General features: G+C 40.5%; 1 protein-coding gene across 5 annotated transcripts in view; it reads left to right on the top strand.

Annotated features, from left to right (window-relative positions):
* The window catches only part of ADAMTS6 (ADAM metallopeptidase with thrombospondin type 1 motif 6), a 133280-nt gene that overhangs the window by 93954 nt on the left and 17038 nt on the right, over positions 1-22288 (top strand). For 4 of the 5 annotated variants that reach the window (XM_035100852.3, XM_035100857.3, XM_035100855.3 and 1 more), the window contains 7 exons: positions 1488-1633; positions 8008-8071; positions 13217-13319; positions 14481-14614; positions 15544-15667; positions 17963-18043; positions 21584-21747. In XM_035100852.3, coding sequence (XP_034956743.1) covers positions 1488-1633; positions 8008-8071; positions 13217-13319; positions 14481-14614; positions 15544-15667; positions 17963-18043; positions 21584-21747 — 816 coding nt within the window. The remainder of the gene's footprint in view (positions 1-1487; positions 1634-8007; positions 8072-13216; positions 13320-14480; positions 14615-15543; positions 15668-17962; positions 18044-21583; positions 21748-22288) is intronic. The other variant, XM_088653231.1, reaches the window with a different exon arrangement.

Raw genomic sequence — 22288 nt, forward strand, 5'->3', positions numbered from 1 at the left:
GAGAGTAAAATAAAGAAGGTTCTGCATTTCCACTTCAGCACAGATTAATAGCTCAAGCCTGACTGCTGCTGTGTTATTTTTTCTTTTGTAAATTGTGCTCAGAACATGGGTAAGAAACATCCTTTTTCGGTGTAGTAATGGTTGGATCTAGGCTAGCAATGCATTCCTATACACAGAAGTAATTACCAATGAGACGTACCTCCTAGTAAGTGTGTTTAGTATTACAACCTAGTTCTCATTGAAATTCATATACAGTTTTGTTCATTTAACTTAGTGTGGATCCAGCCCATGGTCAGTATTGCTTGACAATACTGGTAGACAATGCAGTTTGCTCCAGGTGTTGTTGGATTACAATTTCCAGTAGCCCAGCCAGGATGGTCAGTGGTCAGGGATTATGGGGGTTATAGTCCAACAATTTCCGGAAGATGCCACTTTGCCTACCCCCAGTTTAGATCAAGGTTCTTGTATCAAGTTGGGTATTTTTTACACACACACACACACACACACACCAAATCCAACCCAGATTATTTATTAAAAGATAATGTGACATTGTTTTGTACCATATCTGCAATCACGTAAAATTCATGTTCAAATTTTACTGGATATGGGCAAATGTCTCATTGTTTTGATAAGACAAAGGGTTTCATTTTCTGTAATATTCTTCCCTTATTTTCTACAGTGAAACAAGACATCTAAATTTGGGCTTAAATCAGAACTGTAAGACTTGGTCTAATTTGATATGACAAAAATATTCCACTCAAGTTAAAGCACAATTTGTCTCAAACTAACCCAATGCCCTATCGTAAATGAATAATTATAATAATAATCCAGGTTATATGCTTTGCTGGTATCTGTCTTAAAATTTCAGTTCATATGTTCATTCAGTCTCTGAGCAACTGGCTAGTCAGTAAGTTTAAATACTTTTTTCTTTGTTTCTGGTGTCTTGGCATTACTTTTATTATGTCTGCAGTGTAAGTGTAGATGAAATACTGCTTCAAATACCTCTTCTATTGTAACATCATCTATACTTCAGTGTTTTTTTAAAGGAAAAGCAATAACCCTCATAAAAATTCCTAACTGGAGAATTTTCCATGTTGTGCTATTAAACCATTAGTTGAAGTATAGGTGTGAGTTTGTTTCTTAAACACTCTTAAAAGTATACGTAATGTCTAAAGAAATGTTTCAGTAACTTGCAGTTTATTTAAATGAGAAATGGTAAGCTTGTGTATGAAAAGAAAAATGCTGTCTTGTTAAACTTTTATGTATGGTAGGGATTTATTATTCGGGCTAAGCCTAAAGATAAATAACAAATAGCACTTGCCTTCACCAATGACTAAACATGGCTAAAGAAATTTAAACCTCTGTATGTTATCTATACAAGAAATGCTGTTGCCTATAATTGGTCAGTTCCTGACCCATATATTTTTCTGTCCTGATAATCCTATCAGTTCAAAGCTAATTCTGTGTTTTCTATGAAATCTTTTCAGTGGTGTTATCAGGGAGAGTGCGTACCTTTTGGCACTTGGCCCCAGAGCATAGATGGGGGTTGGGGTCCCTGGTCAATATGGGGAGAGTGCAGCAGGACCTGCGGGGGAGGAGTCTCATCATCCGTAAGACACTGTGACAGTCCAGCGTAAGTAGCTAAAGTAAGCCAGAGCCAGCAAAAAAGGCATATTTGGAAATGTTTCAAAAGTGTGGTTTCACATGTTATCTGTAAAAACGTTTCAGTACTGTGCCAATACTTGTCTTTAAAATAGCAGACAGGATCAGCTATCCTGGAGAAGCTTTGCAGACATACTTTCACATTTTTAAATATATGCATTAAGCACACGCTATACAAATAGATTCTATATTTAATATTTAGCAGGTAATTTTTGCTTCTCACAGCTTCCATTTATGGAAAACAAACAATCAGTAAATTCTAGTTATGGTAATTAAAACTTGTTTCAGGTGTTCATTAGTTTTGCAAACTTACTAAAAATGCAAACTAACTCTTAAGGTTTTGAATATTTGTCCCTACGAGAGAATGGCCTAGTTTGCACACCACAGGAACAGGCTATTTGAGAACGTTTTAGCTGCTGGATGTGAAAGTAATCTTTACAAAGTACCCTTTGGATTCTCACATCACTTTAAATCCAACTGATTTAATGCAAAGTACGCAACAATTTCCATAGTGCTCATCCCCTGCTCCTTCTGCACCGTGGACCAAACAAACCAGAGCCTTGCTTGTCATGGCCTCTGAACCCAAGCTTGCAGTTTGTTTCCTCCAAACAAACCATGAGCAGTAAACAAAGAACCAACTTTGATTATAGCTTGTGGTTTGTTAAAGGGAAAACAAATTACAACCCTGGGTTCACATGACACAACAAGACTCTGGCTTATTTCGTCCATGGTGCACCTGGAGCACTGCAATGAACCTCTGAGCTTTGCACACCAGTATGCTGCTCATTCACATTAAATCATAGTTTGTTTTAAACTATGGTTTAGTGTGATGCATGAAAGAGGCCAGTGATGCTTTCAGCAGATTACTTTCATATGAGCTAGATGTTTATCATTTTCTTTAATAGGGTTCCTCAGAAGCCCTTATTGTGTTACCATTAATGTAGTAGGGAAACATTTTGTTTTCATAGTTCTTAATTACACAATCATCTTATTACTCTTAATAGTTGTTCAGATAACATTGTTACCTGTATTCTGGTATCATAGCTCCAAACTATTAGGTAATTTGTGTACTGTCTATTGATAGCTTTGTCAGTTGCAAACAAAGCTCTTGAAGGAGACCCTTTTTGGCTCAGAGCTCTGTATACGGTATACACACACATGCACGATTGGTTGATTTCTGAGAACTGCAAAGTATGCTGAAAAACTGATAAAAGCAAAACGGTAGTAAAGGCTGCTGCTCTTCTCCAAACCTAACATTTTAACACTCTCTTTTTTTAAACTTTACAGTCACAGCTCTATTACCATCCCCTCTCCAACATTCAGCACTGCCCACTGAAATCAATTTATCTAACCTCTTCCTTCCTTTTTTGTCTAGTGACAGAAGTATATTAAAAGAGTGTTGATGGCTCAGCTACATTCCATAAGGGAATTAAATTAAGAGAACACTGCAAGAGGACCCATTACTCCCCTCTACCCAAACATCAGATGACAGGTGTTTCAAAGTAGCTGCTGGACATTGCACTGCCTTTGAGGCCCTTTCAGACATTATAAATGTCTTTCATATAAACACTTTTGTGTAGGAAAATCATGAAGGTATACTAATCACAAATATGCACATGCATTAGAAAATTTAACAGCACTGTAAAAGAAAAAGCCTGCAACATTATTATGTGGTTGTCAGAAAGACCATATGATAGATGAGGTTCACAGTTTCTGAACATATAATTATGGGGGGGGCATTACTTGAGTCTTGCTTGAAACATGCCCCAACATCTTTATTATTAATAGTCTATTCTTCTTTGTCTTTCAGTGGGAGTCCATGCTCACTTTGGCAGTTGCTTTCTTCACAAAGCCTTTTGTAGTAAAAATCTTAAATACAGGATGACTCTTGCAGTCAGGTTTAAGAAAGATATCGTCACAACTGGCTATCATTTTATGTAGGAAAGTAATATGTATATTGTTATACATATGACTGTCAAAAACTAAACCATAGGACTGACTGAGCCTATCTCTTCTCATTGGCATAAGTTGGACCTGTGGAAGCTCAGCAGCTGACCTCTGAGGGGGGTTGTCTCCTTGCAGCCAGAGGCCCTTCTGGATTCATAACTGCCCTGCAGTCTTTTACATTATATCATCTTCCCACATTGCTATGTTCGTATTTCCTTGCCACTCAGTTTCCACTCCTTCACTGTTCCTAGATAACCTATGTTTGCATCTACTCGCTGCTGCTTTGTGCCTTTTTGCTCATAACCACCCCCACCCCCCCAAAAAAGAGCAGCATGAAACAGCTTGACTCACATAACACTATCCACTCCATCCTCCTCCAGTCATTACCAAGCTCACACTCAGGTGGAGAACTCACGTGAACTCACGTATTACAGACACAGCCAGCATTAATTCATCTGATTGCACTAAATGGAAAAATTGCTGCAATAGTGGAATATCCATATCCATGACTGGAAAACTTTCACAATATGTTTCTGCATATGCATACATGCCCATGCTTGTGCAGGTATTGTCAGAGCTTAAGTCACAACAACAGCCATATAGCTACTTGTCCCAGGTGAAGAAGCAATACAGCTCAAAAAAGAGGAAATGGGAGGATGGAACAGCAGAAAGGAAAGGATGAATGGGGACATAGAGAAAGTAGAAATCTCCTGGTGTTGATAGCCAACCAGGAAAAACAATGATGGACTCTTAAGAGAAATAACCTTCCTTTTAAAGAGGAAATGAAGCACTGTATCTGGGTGGAACATTACCCTATGAGACAGTCTTTGCGTTTTGTCCAGCCCACAAAGCTCTTGCATGCTACCCATATTGTATGAGCCATGACTTGGTTGCATATATAGCTTTTATACTATTGCTGGTTTGTTGTGCAACCATTATTCCTGCTTTGGGTGGTTGCAATAGAAGGTGTGGACACAGCCTAGAGCTTTCTGGGATCCAGGTTTTGCAGTCTTTTATAACTGGACAAGTAAACATGTCATTGTGCTAGCACCAAATATGACAAGAAGTAGGGGCAAAGAGACCTGAGGTAATTCAGGATGGAACCTTGGCAAATTTTCCAAAGTGCCGCCTTATCTCTGCAACAGCACTCATTCCCCAAGTTTTATGTTCTGCAGGAGCACAAGTTAGTTCTATATTGAGCGACTTCTTGGATGGAGCCAACCTTTGCTACTGTGTTTTGGGAGGATTGATGGGTGACAAATGGAAAACACTAAATCAGCAACAAATTAAGAATCAAATTCGGCTGATCATTTTCTAGTGTTGTATTGGGGTTTTTTCAAAAAAAAATTGTATTACTGCTGCTGTATATATTATACATACTTTTGGTTTTCTGTACACCACTCTGATATATTATAATGTGAGTGGTTTATAAATCTTTTTAAATAAAATAGAAAAAAATATATTTAAACTCAGACAAATAAGATTAAAGAGGTCAGGAATAAATTGAACAAAAGACAATACTGAGTAAATCCTGGATAGCCACAGGCTTAAATTTAATTCAAGCCTGTTAGCTTCTCCCTAGCAGCTCTTTCCTTCTTCTGCTATGCTTCCTCACTATTGTAAACTACCAGCTAAACTTGCTTGATATTCTCTGAATCTTCATATCCCAGTCTCTGTTCTACCCAGCAACCTGCTCTTTTCCCCAGTTCCCTAATAATCCCTTCCACTGGATTTGTCCATATATGGAAAAATTGGGCAAACCATTCTGAACATCTATAGCATCAAGGGCTGCAATACAGTGGAACCTCGGTTTATGAACACCTCGGTTTATGAATTTTCAGTTTATGAACGCCGTGGACCCATCTGGAACGGATTAATTCACTTTCCATTACTTTTAATGGGAAAGTTCGCTTCAGTTTATGAACGCTTCAGTTTATGAACAGACTTCTGAAACCAATTACACCCATGTTTCAGTTTATGAACGCTTCAGTTTAAGTACTTCGCGGACCTGTCTGGAACGGATTAATCCACTTTCCATTACTTTCAATGGGAAAGTTCGCTTCAGTTTATGAACGGTTACTCCGCGGACCGTCTGGAACGGATTAATCCACTTTCCATTACTTTCAATGGGAAAGTTCGCTTCAGTTTATGAACGCTTCAGTTTATGAACAGACTTCCGGAACCAATTGTGTTCATAAACCGAGGTACCACTGTACTTGACAGTAGCCAGGTGATTTTTTAAAAAAATCTTGAAATGAAACAAACTGTCTTTTACAAATCAGAGGCAGTTTGCTTGCACAGTTTGGCAACACACTATTTGACTATTAGAAACCCTTGAAAATACAGTAGCAAATGGCAATTCATCAGGCTTTTTTGGAATATAGCAGTTCTGTTTAAATTCATGTTCTCCACTCAAACTTTGTAATACCAACTATGTGCTGGGACATTTATATTTATCCATTACTTTTGTTTTATTAATGTCCAGTAATAAGCAATTACACTTTCACAACCCTGCTTTAGGATTCCTTACATTTGTCTTCTAAAATGCAATATTGTCTGTGTTCAAGCTGTTACATAAATCATTTAATGGGAGATTGGGCCCTACATCTTCCTCTCTGCTTTGAAGAACTTAGACCTCTATACTTTTTATGGCATGGCTTTGCAAGGCAGTCTGGTCTTTATCTCGTTGCTGAACTTTATAGGACTGGACATTCCTTTCTAATCTTCACCACTGCAGAGCCCCTGGATATTTGGCATTCAGAGTAGTCTGACTGATTTCAGTGAATACACACTGGTGTAATTTTTTTCAGGATCTATTCCACATCAGCTGCTTACATAAAAATAGACTTCTCTACTAAACACCAGCATTTGTAGGTACTAGAATACTGTATATGTGTTAAGGCATATCTCAAATGTTTTAATTCATATATAACATTTATACATTTAAAAACACAATGGTCAAAAGAATTATACTTCAGTCAGCAAGAGTACTTTCTTTTCTCCTCTGTGCAAAGAAAACCACTCTAGGTGGGCAGGAACATAGTCTGTACCAATTTTTTATTTTGCATAGAAGAAAACAAGAAAGCTCTTTTGCATAGTTGAGTGCTGTGCATATTTTCTGACCCTTTGGGTCTCAACTAATTTAATTTAACAGCAATGGATACATATAAATGCAGGGGAACACTTTTGAATCCCATATGCTTAACTTCTTCATTGTAGTGAATAGGGCATAAAAGTGTAAATTGACTGGATCCTGTCCATTATATTCAGCTTTTTAAAATATTAAAATAAAATCACATTTTATTTTAAGGAACAAAATCTCACTAAAATTGCATGGTTTGAAAATCATGTTTATCAGCAGATATAACAACCATGTGATACCTTGCTTGTGTGACCAGAAATGCCATATTATTTCATAACATACTATATAACACATTAAGTAATAAATGGATGACAAAAGACCAGTCTGGATAATACTTGAGTCCTGTTAAATCATAGATAACTACTCCCCATCTAGTCATGTAATATTGCTCTGATTCTTTTCAAATATTAGTAGCAACGGAAAAGAATAGAATTTTACAAACTCTCTTATAGTTATCATATAAATGTATCTTTAACTTTGCTTATATGTCCTCTGAAATTTTCTAAGGCCGCAATCCTATATACACATACCAGAGAGCAAGTCCCATCGAACTTAGTGGGATTTATTTCTGAGTGAACATGTATAGGATTGCACTGTGAATTATTCAAGTGACATTTGCTTATAATGTGTGTGTATGGGTGCTTAGGATAATAGCCAAGATGATGAACACTACCTTAAACACATACAAAGATTAGCACTAGTCTAGTGAGGTTTTTGAACAATTATTGTTGTCAAATTGAAATAATAATCAGGAACTCTGGTATTAGAGAATATCAACTTGACCCTAGTAATGAAAAGCAGTGTTTCCTTAATTTTGATTCATCTTAGTCTAATGCTAAATCTTCTGCACCAGCAAATAAGTGCTTAGATCTAGAAGTAATGACTTCCACTAACAGAGTGTTACAAATGCTGTGTCATGGTGGGTTTTTACTGGTGCTGCCTACTGGCGCCAGAATAAATGTTTAGAACTTGAGTATTAATTTAAAACATTAGTAGAAAATATAACTTTGCCACATTTTTTTCTGCCTTTGGTGGGAGTGATACAAAAATAGAAGAAATTGTGTTTTACCCTCATTTTCTGCAGTGTAATTTTACAAATATATTTGCCAGCTGAGTTTGTATTACTGAAATCTGAAGTTTTTAAAAATATACAGTATCATCAACTTGTGAGGGGAAATGTCCTGTAGTGTGTAAATTTTTTTATCATTGCTTACTTTGTATGTACATATGCATAAAATGCATACAATTTTTCCCAGACCTTCAGGTGGAGGAAAATATTGCCTTGGAGAAAGGAAAAGATATCGCTCCTGTAATACTGATGTGAGTAATTCAAAGTTAAGCTAAAATCCAACAATCTTAGATGAGGAGGAGGATTTATTTATTTATTAAATTTGTATACAACCCTTCATCTAAAGATCTCAGGGTGGTACACAAGATAAAAGCACAAAAAACAAAAACAAAACAAACAATAACCTCCCCCTACAAACACATTTAAAAGGATATAGGGTGTTAATCAGCTAATGGTTGGGTTGAAGACGAATGTTTCTGCCTGGTGTCTAAAAGTGTATTATAATGAAGGCACTAGCTAAGCCTCCCTGGGATGAGCATTCGACAAATGGGGAGCCACCCCAGAAAAAGGTGCATTCTCTTATTGCCACCCTCTGGGCCTCTTGTGGAGGAGACTTGCAGAGAAGACCCTCCAATGGTGATTGGAGGGTCTGGGTTCATTAGGAGTAATGTATGTGGCATCCTCATGTCCAATCAGAAACATGTTTCAGATAAGAACAATGGTTTGTCTCCTTGTGTTCAACCTTATGCTGGTGGTGCACATATGCTGGTACAGGAATGAATTGACATATCCTCACTGCTACACTGGTGTAACTGAAGTTCTGCTAGCATTCCATAATTTCACTGTTGTAGTGGAGCTATACCTATGACAAAGTTAGTTGGGTCTCTACGGTGCTAATAGAAGGATTTTTTTATTTTTTGTTTCTTCACATGATGTACCTCAAGGGTAGAATTTTACTCTTAGTGTTGCTTGATATTTCTGTCTTCCACTTTTAAGCACGAGGGACTGGGAGACCAGGGTTCAAATTCCCACTCGGCCATGAAGCCTGTTATGTGACCTACATCACAGAGTTGTGAGGAGAAAATAAAGAGGGAGGAGAACTATGTACACCACCTTCAGCTCCGGTTGGCGCTGTGGAACACGGGTGGTGCTGTGGTCTAAACCACAGAGCCTAGGGCTTGGCGATCAGAAGGTTGGCAGTTTGAATCCCCACAACGGGGTGAGCTCCCATTGCTTGGGCCCTGCTCCTGCCAAACTAGCAGTTCGAAAGCATGTCAAAGTGCAAGTAGATAAATAGGTACCGCTCCGTTGGGAAGGTAAATGGCGTTTCCGTGCACTGCTCTGGTTTGCCAGAAGCGGCTTAGTCATGCTGGCCACATGGCACGGAAGCTGTCTGTGGTCAAACGCCGGCTCCCTTAGCCTTTAGAGCTAGATGAGCGCCACAACTCCAGAGTTGTCCATGACTGGACCTAACGGTCAGGGGTCCCTATACCTTTACCCAAAGGTAGTATAAATGAAGCTATCCATGAAGTTTGGATTATCAACAGTTCCCTTCAGAGATCGCATTCCCATTGTTGCCTATGTGAAGGGAGGAAAAATAATATTTTTAATGAACACTCCTTTTAGATCTTAATATAGTTAACATTTTATCATATCAAAATATATTAATAAATATCTTCTTAACAGTGCCTCATCTGCATTTCATTTTTAATAGGTACACATGTTCTGAATTAGTGTAATGTCATGAGGGGATGCAAAAATGTCCTGACATTTAGCAGTGTAAGTCCTACTGTAACATAAGTGGTGATTAGAAACTGTAGTCATTGATTGTAAATTTATTAATAATGGCTTTAATGAAAAACAAAGTTGCTGAGATGGACCCATTTTCAGGATTTATGACAGACCTTATCCTTAATCACCCTTTGAAGCAAAAGACATTTGAAGGGAGAGACATTTGATTAATGTGTGAATTAAAAGGCCACGAATTTTGTGTGCTTGTCATTATTTTAATGAAGAATGTGAAGCTTACACCCACTGACATTTGTAAGGGTTTCTTGTGTCAGCATTCACCATTCCTTTTGTAATTTAAAAAGTATTACTCCCTAAAGTTCTCATTATTCCTAAACAAAAATCTCAGCATTTTTACTTCCCTTCCCTTTGACCCCTTTACTCCTTTGGAATAAGCATAGACAACTCCAACACATTCTTCAACAAAATCTTTCAGACATTGTTTGGCCTTTGATGGATAACAGGTTTCCTAATATTAAAATTGAGATTAAACCTAATCTATAAAACCTGGAAACAAGAAGTAGCAGCAACTTCCAGCTTTACCAGTTATATCATATTGTAAGCTGGTTTGCATATATATACCAGGCATCCCCAACCTGCGTCCCTCCAGATGTTTTCGCCTACAACTCCCATGATCCCTAGCTAACAAGACAGTGGTCAGGGATTATGGAAATTGTAGTCCAAAACATCTGGAGGGCCGAAGGTTGGGGGGTGCCTGGCATATACTGTACTGTAACGCTTAACCAGAGCTTCCCAAACTGTATTGTGTTGGCTGTAGTTGTGTCACGCGAATGCTTCCCATGCTCCTCTCAAGGCTGGAAAGGGATTAGTTAACCTCCGGTTTGCTAGTAAAACTGAATTACCATGTCGTGAAATGATGCATGTCTAAAAACCATGTTACCAACATGAAAAGCTCTGCTCTAAACCATAGTTCAGCACTGTGCCTGCAAGCTCACACTCTCCTCCCTTCACTCTCCTCATGCACATCTGAGAGAAGGGTTTGGCTAGCATTTACTTTCAGTTACATATAATCTAGGCTTCTTATGTATTAAGCAGAATTTTTGGCTGAATAGAAACTCTGGTCAGTTTCTAATCTGGACACCCATTGACATTCATCTACTGTAATAGCGGGGTCAAGATTTCAGTGGATGCAAGTGATTTTATCCTCAAAATGCTTTGCAAACAAGTCACAGTGAGCTACTGCCGGTTCTGCCACCTCCTTTGGGCCAGACTAAGAGGCCCCACACTACCCAGAAAAGCTTTGCCGGACAGAACAATGAGGATGCAATGGAGGCAGCAAAGTATGCTTTCTTTGCTGCCTTCGCTATCACTAGGTAGGCTCAGTGATGAGCCCTCACCAGTGTTTGATTGCATTTGACTCGCATTCAAGCCACCTCGCAGCCTGTTTCCCCAACCTAAGCTCTGGAGTATACCAGGGAACCAAACAGACTCCACGAAGCAGAAGAGGGCACTCCAGAGTGATCGTGTCAACTGCTTGAGCAATTTGGATGTTCCACGGGTTGGCCAGGGCTTCAGCAAGAGCACCAGTCATATCAGCCAGAAAATCCCTCCAAGCCATCTGGAAACCCATTGGATCCATCTGCCTCTGAGTGCAGACCACCCTAATAGGTCCCCTGCAGAGGGGGAAAGGTTCTGGAAGCCTAAATCTCAACAGGAAGTGATATGACCACAACAAGGTCCAGAGTATGGCCTGCCTCATGTATTGGGCTGGTGACATTTTGGGACATCCCCATGGTCGTCATGAAGTCCTGAGCCACCTCAGAGCCAGTCACCTCTGCATGGATGTTGAAGTCTCCCCAAACCAGCAGTCTTGAAGTCCTCAACACCGCCTCCAATGAGATCAGCTCTGTCAGCTGAGACAGGGAGACTGCTGGACAGCCAAACTGGTCACACTCTCCTAGATCTGCCTTTCATGACCAGCAGCCAATAAGCTTCAATAGGTGTACTTAATTTAAAGAGCAAGACTCCACCACCACTGGCCATTCTTTGTACCTCTTTCAGCTGGAAGAGTTAGAAAATGGGTGAAAGTACATGCCTCAAGTAGCAACTGCCACCATATTAAAATCCATAATAAAAACTTTCCCATTTTCTTGCCAAAGGGAGAGAGCTTGCACTGGCAATTGTGCCATGGATTGCATCCTTTAAAGTCAAATCTGACAATTTAACAAGGTAATCCACTGCACATTCTGTTGCAAAATACAGAGCAAGACCCTCCCCTTCCCTTGCCACTTGCCAATAGAGTGGAAAATTGAACTACAGAATTCTATTGTTTATGTGAAAACATTTTTCACATGGTTGACTTGACTTTTGGCAGGAGTTTTGTTCCCTACCAAACCAGCGACTTTGATGCCCACATTGAGCAATACAAAATCCAAGTACAGTACAGTGCTTACTGTTAACTGGGTGACCTGCAGTGCCATGACCTAGAGAAAGGTGCTCTTTCTCCAAATGACTGGAAAGGCTTGCACATTTCAACAATAAGCAAACCTCCCAATCAGAAGTGAAAAAAGAATGCCTTTCTTGTAGTTCCACCCTTCCTCATTTAACCACACACATTTAGCATCATCCCTCATTTTGGCCATGACCAAACCACAGAGAAAATGTCATGTCTTGCAGTTGAAACCACAGTCAAAGAAAAAGACATTTGCCTGAGGCAGTGTTTCTCAGACAGTGAGCCTTGCGTCGTTTTCAGTGCTTCAGCTTACCCTTACTTGCCTGAGTAAAGTTGGTGAGAATACATAAATGTTGGTGGATATGAGGAAGATTGTCCTGTAATTAATGCAAAAGCCTACATCTGTTCAAGTAGTAATACAAGAGCTAAACATCATTTATGTTTCATATTCCCCACATGTATAAAACATTTTAGTCACATTTTACAAACTGACTGGAGAAACATAGATGCAGCAACCTACATTGGCTGCTATTAGCTCATTGTATTAAACTTATATAGCAGAATCTTTGATTTAGTAAAGCCTTGATCTCATCTTTAGCAGTCTTCATGTGACACAACTATTGACAATAATAAGTCTTTGAGGTTGAGTCCTGGTACCGTGTCCTATGAGATTGAGCTCCAGCAAAGCAGCCCAGGGCATTAGATAGGAAGGTTTAATTCTGGACACAACCAATTGAAATCAAAATAGTTCAGTATACTTAACTGAGGTGGCAATTGTATTCACATTTATCTGACTAGACATGCATAGGACTGCGAATCCTGTGAACTGCCCTGAGATCTTGTGATGAAGGGTGGTATATCAGTAATAATAACTGCATTTTAATTAGGATTGTTGCCTGCAGTTTTATAATTAGGATACTAATGAAGAATTTGTGCCTAGTCTTTACATAAACAAAGTGAATAATGACATGCATTTGAATTAAAAGGTTCATTTTACGTTCTTAAAATAACTGACATTCCAGTTTTAAAATCAAAGAAGCAGAATTAAAAAAGCAAGCAATTATGATATATTGTTTGGCAACTTTATTTGAAACAATTTTTATTGTGAAATTCAGTGGTCTCATGCAGAGCCATTAATGTGTGCCTTTTAATATTTAAGTTTAGCAAATACTAACTTTTTTTATTTTTTTATTAGCCATGCCCTTTTGGGGCCCGCGATTTTCGAGAAAAACAGTGTGCAGACTTTGACAATATGCCTTTCCGAGGAAAATATTACAACTGGAAACCATATACAGGAGGTAATACATAGTTTTGTATTGCTGCTTGAAGAAGACATGGTGTGGAGGCCTTTACCTGTCCAAATGGACCTTGGGGGGATGGCATAAACACTACTGCTGATATTCATATCCACGCCCTCAATACTTTGCATTCTATAGCATCTTAGGCTATATAACAAGTAATGACATATCATTATCTTAAGCAGGTCAATAGCCCGTCCTTTGAACTTCCCTTCAAGTGTATGGAGGCTCAAACTAGAACTGGATTGTGGCTGAGCAGGTTTGTCAGAAAGGAGACTCTTGCTGAGAAGGCTATTCTGGAGGACTACTTTGATTATTCAACCCAAAAATACTCACTGCTGCTGGAACTGAATTCCAAGCTCTCCCTCTTAGCATATGCCTAGTCCAGTGATGGCCAGACTTGGCCCTCCAGCTGTTTTGGGACTACAATTCCCATCATCCCTGACCACTGGTCCTGTTAGCCAGGGATGATGGGAGTTGTAGTCCCAAAACAGCTGGAGGGCCAAGTTTGGCCATCACTGGTCTAGTCCAAGGCTACCCAGTTCCTTTTTAACATCAGAGCAGCTAATCCAATGGCATCTGTATAAGTGGGTCAGGCAAAGAGGCTAGAAGCAGAAGAAATTGTAAGTGTGAGGAAGACATGGAGAGTACAGAACCAGGCTGACCCACCCATTAGGCGAAATGAGGCAATTGCCTTAGTTGGTCAGGGGCAAAGGTGACAAATTAGCACAATTCCGAACCCTACTTGCTTGCCTTGCCTGCTTGCCCACCACTGCTCTTCCCCCTGCATGCTTGGCACACTGTTCCTGGGGTGCCTTGGTTGCAGCAGAGGTGATCAGTAGCTGCTCAACCTTTCAACAACCACTTTGAGGTTGTTTAACTGCTTTGAGTTCCTTCTTTCAATCAAGTGGTATATAAATTTTATGAAATGATAGAATTACTGTGCCTACAAACATTGGCTGCATAGTGTTGGTAGTATCAGTGGTGACCACAAAGCTGTCTGCAGGGTAGCAGCTGGTGTCAAAAATGGCTGTAGCAGTTGCAGTGGCAAGAAATGGTGGGCCATGGTTCTCTCCACTCACCACCTTGTGCACATATTGTGAACTTATGAATTGTATATAATATAATTAATATAATATAATATGTGTTTTATTTGCCTAGGTGGTGTTAAGCCATGTGCATTAAACTGCTTAGCAGAAGGTTACAACTTTTATACGGAACGTGCCCCTGCAGTGATCGACGGAACACAGTGCAATGCAGATTCGCTAGATATTTGTATCAATGGAGAATGCAAGGTACCATACTTATTAATTTACACCAAATCAAGTAGAAAACATTTTCCTATCAGCACCTCATATAGTGTAAGAGCTGCCAATAATAAACTATTTGGGGGTACCCATCCTTTTTCATGGGGTTCAGAGAAGTTTCCAGACTAGCAGCACTTGTGCCAGTTTCAGTGATCTGCTTTGAATGGTGGCTCTAAATTAAAGGAGCTGCTGAGAGTAGAACATTCTGAACTTCTCTGGATTGTTGCATACACATGTTTCTTAATTACGTTCCAGATAGAAACAAACAAATAACTTAAAACATTCTTTCAAGTGCATGAAAAAAACTAGAAAATACTATAACCGCTACTTGTTGGTTTGTTTTTTTATTACCAACAAAATTAGCAATCTGATTCTAAGGTGCATCAGCATCCAAGTGCTTAGGATGGGGCAACAGCAGGTGCAGCAGTGCAATGTCACAAAACAGTGGAATGGTGTACAGTGGTATCTCGCTTTACGAACTTAATTCGTTCTGGAAGTCCGTTCTTAAACCGAAGCGCACTTTACCTACTGAGGCCTCCCACCGCCGGTGCCCTTCCACTGTTCGGCTTCCATTCGTCTTCCGCGGTAAAGTTCGCTAACCGGAACAGCTGCACCGAATAGTTCGTTAACAGGGCTGGTAACTGAGGTACCACTGTAATATATAATGTGCAATGCAAAATATGCAGTACAAATGTTAAGATGTTCATGTAAAGAAATAATAGCTTATTATTTGCAGTTTCTCATTGTCATCACCATAAAACAGAAAAGCAAGAGAGATTTCACAACAATTTTGTTGGAGAATAATTTAAGAATGTCATTAATTTGGCCATAAATTTTGAAAACCACTGTCCCCAGTGTTTTAAACTGAGGATGCAATTATCTTATTGCATAATTAATCTGATTGTACCTATTTTCAGCATGTTGGGTGTGACAATATTTTGGGATCAGATGCTAAAGAAGACAGATGTCGAGTATGTGGAGGAGATGGGAGTACATGTGAAGCTATTGAAGGTTTTTTCAATGACACATTGCCCAGAGGAGGTAAGTGTGAAGGCATTCGCCAAAATTTTCTTGACTATAAAAGGACTACAGTTTAGGAAGTAACTAAATATAGCAGTAACTCTTGCTGATGCCATTTCCCCCACTACAGTCTACCCAGCTGTTGGATTGGGTATGACTTGCTTGAGTCCCTGTCCATTTGTCACAAAAATATTCTGGTGCTGGTTTACTTTTGACCCAGCCCTGTTACTTCTCCTTCCTTCCATCATTTCCTGCTACTTGCATGTTGTAAGGCTGCCTTAGAAATGTCTAGTTTTCTCGTAAGAGAAGCAAATACTGTATAGATATTATTATTTCTTCATAATTCTGGGATTGAAGTGTGACTCATTTAGGACATGAATTTATGAAAAGGAGAATCCAAGAAGGATCCAGAAATAATGTAGGAGTTTAAACTTTTCAGTTTCTTTCAGATTTACAGCAGAGTCATTTGTCTGTGTCCTTGTCATAAGAATGGTTCAGACCATTTTCCTGTTGCTGCTGAAGCTAATCAGTGCAAGTTGCAGCACCGCCTTGTAGTTGAAGGCAGGAAAAGAAACTTAAAATAAGTAGGCTACTCCCAGAATCCAATTCACTTCCCTGCCTTTGTCGAGGTGGTTAAGCTCATATCTGGAAGTGGGGTGAGGGCTCTGAAGTTGAGGAGGAGCTCTCCCAGCATTTAATCGTGTGTGTGTGTGTGTGTGTGTGTGAATGAGAAAGAGAGAGTGACAATAGCTCTTGGTCTTAACTACCCATCCTGCATCCTGCAGAGCTCACCTGTGCAGCAGTGTTAGCTGAACCAAAGTCTTCTGTGAAGTCACTCCCAGTGTCTGCTTCTTTTAAAATTATAACTAAGGCAGAATGGGATGCTCCCCTACAATATAACAAGTCTGTGTCTCTGGCTAATAAGTTTTATAATGTAGAGCCTGAATTTATGGACCTGTTAAAGCTCCCAGCTATTGACATGCCAGTTTCTGTACTAGTGGCCAAATTTCTTCTGCCTAAAGATGGGGATGCCCAGCTTAAAGATGCTACAGAGAGGCACCTGGACTGCATTATGCAGGGTGCCCAAGGCAGCAGCTTTGACCATGCATGCTTCGTGTTCTGCCTTTGTTTCTCTTGAGCATCCCTCATATGGCTGGATAATCTACCAGACAAACCTTATCAGGATCCATACCAAGTGGAATGGTCTCTTCTCAAGATCTCCCAAGCAGCAGCCTTTGTAGCAGATGACACACCTGAGGCTGCACAGTTTACAGCAGGGGTCCCCAGACTTACCGGCGTTTGGGGCGGTTCCCACTGCGCCGATCGCGCGGCAGGCCGGAGGACGGGGGAGCGCACGCCCGTGCGCATGCGCACGGGCGCTTACTGGCGCGGCGGCGCGCATCCGGGGGGGGCGCCGAAAATCCGTTGTGCGCATGCGTATGGGCCTCCCCCGACCCGGAAGTGCACCAGAAATGACCTCCTCCGGGTCGGGAGAGGCCCATATGCATGCGCACAAAGGATTTTCGGCGCTTTTTTCCCAACCCGGAAGAGCGCTGCCGCGCTGCACGCCGTAAGAGCGGGTGGCGGCGGGGGTTGTCGCGGGCCGGATTGGCAGGCCAATTGGGCCGCATCCGGCCCCCGGGCCGTAGTTTGGGGACCCCTGGTTTACAGCCTGTTCCACTGTGGTGAATATGGTGGTAAGAAGAACCTTATGGTTGAAACATTGGGAAACTGATACCACCGCTAGAGCTAATATTGTAAGTCATTTGGGGTTGAAAGTTGCTTTGGGCAAGATAAAGTGACTAACAAATGTAATGAACAACATAATAATAATATAATTATCTGCTGCTGTTAATACTGGACAGAAAGCTTTCAGGAAGGAAGCACTTAAATATGGCCCACAGTTAACGGAAGAGCTTAGTTTCCTCTTCATGAGATGACAGGTGTTTTCCCTTACCAATCCAATCAGTTATTTTGAGGCTTTCAATCCCAATATAGACTCAGAGATTCCATACCCAGTCAAGGTGTCTGGTTTAAATGTTTTTTCTTCAATGGCCTATTTGAGCTTGACAAGGTTGCAAACTGGATTCTGGGAGCTACCCAGTTCCTTCAAGTTTGCTTACCTGCCCAATACCACAAGGTGGCATTTAAACGTGCATTGATAAGCTTCTACCAGCAACATAGAACTACCATTCAGATAGAAACCAATGGTTCTTTTTAATCCTTTCAATATTATATTGTAATTCCTAGAAAATTTACAAGCATGGGTGCAGCTATAAACAATAACATAAAATAAGCTTCACCTTTGTCCTGTAGGCTACATGGAAGTGGTTCAGATTCCAAAAGGTTCTGTTCACATTGAAATCAAAGAAGTGGCTGTGTCAAAGAACTACATTGGTAAGAGGATGCTCTTATATTGCTTGTAAAAACTCAATTAGGGTTGGATTCAAATAACAAAATTATGGCATGCACCAGATTACATACAATTGCGTAGGTCTACAAATAACATTAAGACTGCCTATTTACCTAACCTCATTTAATTTATGAGCATATGTATCTGTCATTGCCTTTAACATGTCTGTTTTTAATTTCTTTTAAGTAACAGCCACAATGACCTGATCAGGGCTGTGGTGTGAGGAGAGGGGTGTTAATTCTTCCCCTTCTATGAACCACATAAAAATTTCCAGCCCACCCTAAAGCTGTTGGTAGCCTTGAAAGGAAAACTTATGTTGGTACAAGTGGAAGCTGTCTTCTGAAGCTAGCAGCAGCTTCAGAGTGTCAAATTTAATCAGGTGGAAAGAGTTAACTTTTCCATCTCTAATACCAGTCCTGTTGCTTATTTCTACCCCCAGCTGCTGTTTAACAAAAAAGTGCCATGTTGAATGTAATTATGCCTTTAATGCCACATCTAGGTTGCCTTGAGGGACGCGGATGGTGCTGTGGGTTAAACCACAGAGCCTAGGGCTTGCTGATCAGAAGGTCGGCGGTTCAAATCCCCACGACGGGGTGATCTCCCGTTGCTTGGTCCCAGCTCCTGCCCACTTAGCAGTTTGAAAGCATGTCAAAGTGCAAGTAGATAAATAGGTACCGCTACAGCAGGAAGGTAAACGGCGTTTCCGTGTGCTGCTCTGGTTTGCCAGAAGCGGCTTTGTCATGCTAGCCACATGACATGGAAGCTGTACGCAGGCTCCCTCGGCCAATAACACGAGATGAGCGCCACAACCCCAGAGTCGCTCACAGCTGAACCTAATGGTCAGGGGTCCCTTTACCTTTACCTTTAGGTTGCCTTGAGAGGCACATGTTGGGTTGAATGTACATTTATTGCAGATTTATGCAACTGCTTACCCAGTTGGCAGGTGGGTGGAGATTATGACCTGGTGCGGCGTAACCCCCGTCCTCCTGGAGCCACGCCATGTTTCTGCAGCTGTTGGCTCTTCCCCCTGGCCAGCACAGTGTCTCCTGGGTCCCCACCAGACCCAGTTTGAATTCAGCCAATCTGCAACAGCCCGGGGGGCAGGCCCTGGGAGCAGACTACAAGGCGCTAGTCTTCACTCCAGTCCGCTCCCTGCTCATTTAAGCAGGTCGGCGCTGCTCACCACAGCGCATTTGGCCCAGAGCACCATCCACTCAGCCTACCCTCTAATCTCTCTTTACATTTGCAACCTTTTTCTTCTACAGGTCTGCAGGCTTTGCCATGGTTTATAATGATTGCTGTTTTCAGAGCTGGGAATGAATTTTTCCTTCCCCATAACAATAGTCACAACTTTGGCGGTTTAGGCCTTGGGCGGAATCCTTTAGACCAGCATCTGATGAAGGGGTGAAGTGGTGACTCACCCGCTTCTTGCAGTGGCTTTAACAGGTTACCTCGTTAGCGGGGTCTTGAGGGAAGACTCTGTCCAAAGTCAGAACCATGTGGCTGAAGGGCCATAGAGCTTCCCTTGGCGACTTGGGGGAAACCATCTGTGTAAACCTGTGTTTTGGGATGGTCCCATCTCCCCCCTAATTGACCCTGTCATGCCTCAGACCCCCCAGCAGGGGGCTGAGAGGGATATACGCCCAAAGTCTATGCAAAGGCTTGTCTACACCTAAAATCAATAAAGGTGTGTCCATTTTAATCCCAAATTGTTGTCATGTTCCATTATTTTACCCCTTGGGTGGCTTAGCTCCCATGGGAGGGGGTACTGCTGCTGCAAAGCTCAGCAGTTGCTAAGGGCAGAGTTGTGGGGGTTATGGAAATTGGGGCTCTGAGGAAAGCAGGTAGGGCCTCAAGTAAGTTGATCCCTAATATATGGGATGCAGGGTGTGTTTCAGGTTAATGGTAAAACAAGACCAGCTTGTGTTAGTTCATTCTGACATCTGATTAATTTTGTTTGTTTGACTATTTATAACCTGCCCTTTTCATAAAATATATAAAGGCAGCTTACAATATAAAAAATAATGTGAGCTGCTGTCTTGGATAACCACTTTCACATTAGTCAGATCCCCATTCCTCAGTGATAATTTTTGAAACCAGTAATAATTAAGTTTGAATGAATGTCATGGTTACTTCCTATGCCATCACCACTGGCTCCCAGAAAGTGAGGCAGCAGCATAAGAAGTAAATTGAATCTGCCTAATCCTCATGGTTCCTGATTAAAGCCATTATTATTACAACAATGGGACCTGACTACACAGAAAATGTCAGTTATGCAATGCAGATTCACATGGATTAATTCTCAGTCCTTTCCCTTTTTGGGGTCTTTACCCTGTGCCATTCTTCTACTACAAACTGCATGAGTTTAAGGTATCTCTGAAGCATTTTGTCATTTTTTATTTTGAATTAAGAGCTATTCGTGTTTAGAATTGGAGTAGTTTCCATTGGTTTATTAACTCCAGAGATCTCTGTTTCCAGTATTGGGCACCAAACAGTATAGGTAGATTTAATGTGACATTATATACTGATTTACTACTTTTGTAAGTGTGGGAATAAGTATAATGGTTTAGTATCAGCAAAAGTGGTAGTGGCAAATGCTAGTGTGTAAGGTGGAATCAAAAGAATCAACAAAAGGGGGAGAAGTAGAAAAATGCATTGCTAAGTTGTCTTGCCCATCCCCTCCTTCTTTCTCCACAAAATAGTATACTTTAGGTTTTGTCTGCAAAACCTGGAACAGTTGTACATTGGCTTTGTGCCTGAATGTAGCCACCACAAGTGATTCTTGCCAACTTGTGGTCCCAAGCCACAGGATCCATGTTACAGCCACAGTAACAAAAATGTTTGTTAAATATTTCCCTGTAACACCCTAGAGAACAAAGATTGGATATTTTAATGCCTATAGTTACCTAGTTATAGAATGAAAACTAAAACAAACAAAATATTAGAAGAATTGTTCTAATTAGAGAGCTAGAGTTATACTGTGACTGCCACAAAAGAATAATTAGAAACAAACAAAATTTCTTTGGAAAGTAACATTGTCATCATTTTAAAAATAGATCATACTGTGGAAGACATGCTACAAAGTAAGCATAACGTTGATTTATGCAAATTTCTGAAGCTGAACTTGGATTTCTGAAGCTGAACTAGGATATTAAAAGCTGTTCAACAACCCTTTGCAAGTTTAAGAGAATTGTAGAATACTCATTATCAGGCATCCCCAAACTTCGGCCCTCCATATGTTTTGGACTACAATTCCCATCTTCCCCGACCACTGGTCCTGTTAGGTAGGGATCATGGGAGTTGTAGTCCAAAACTTCTGGAGGGCCGCAGTTTGGGGATGCCTGCTCATGATCCATAGAAACTCTTCTTGCTGGGCAGGTGGAGGGTCAGATCTTTATCTCTTCACCATTGAAAAGCCAAATCTGACAGGTGCCCACCTTTGAATCACCTGACTACACTATGACATCATTTGATGCTACACTTTTAATCCTTGATTGTTTAATCACTTTGTGCATTTTTTTAAGCTTTAAAATCTGAGGACGATGACTATTATATTAATGGTGCCTGGACTATCGACTGGCCTAGAAAATTCGATGTTGCTGGGACAGCTTTCCATTATAAAAGGCCAGCAGATGAACCAGAATCTTTGGAAGCCTTAGGCCCTATCTCAGAAAATCTCATAGTCATGGTAAAGTAGTTCAATTACCTTTTTAAAATATGTGAGTTCATGTCTAGCAGACTGGAATTGAAAAGTGAAGCTGTACCCATGGAAAAGGATCAGATTATTTTGAGCTTTGTCCTCCACTAGACATCTCCATTAGCCGCATGAAGGCATGAATTCCTGGTCATTCATGACCATTCTTCAGCCAGAATCCAGATTATTTTTATGTGCCCTCAATTAGTTTCATATACCCATAGGGGATTTAGAATGATGTTTCTCAGACAATTGGTTGGTGCCCTCCTACAGCATAGCAAACTACTTCAAAAATAAGGGGATTTTATTAAGCATTTTGTAATCCTGCATGAGGGTGTGCAAAGTTAATAAATAAATCACTGCACATTCTCAAAAGCTTCAGATTCTTGTAATTGCAATTTTTTTAATGTTTATTGCTTTTTATGTTAAGGCCAGTTTCCCTCTGGAATTAATTCCTTCTGTAGTTCCACTTGTTGTTACATTGTAGTTATATGTAGAAGTGAGAGAACGTGTTAGGTAGGCAATTTAAACATTA

The sequence above is a fragment of the Zootoca vivipara genome, chromosome 10 (genome assembly GCF_965207765.1).
Source record: "Zootoca vivipara chromosome 10, rZooViv2.hap1.1, whole genome shotgun sequence".
NCBI lineage: Eukaryota > Metazoa > Chordata > Lepidosauria > Squamata > Lacertidae > Zootoca > Zootoca vivipara.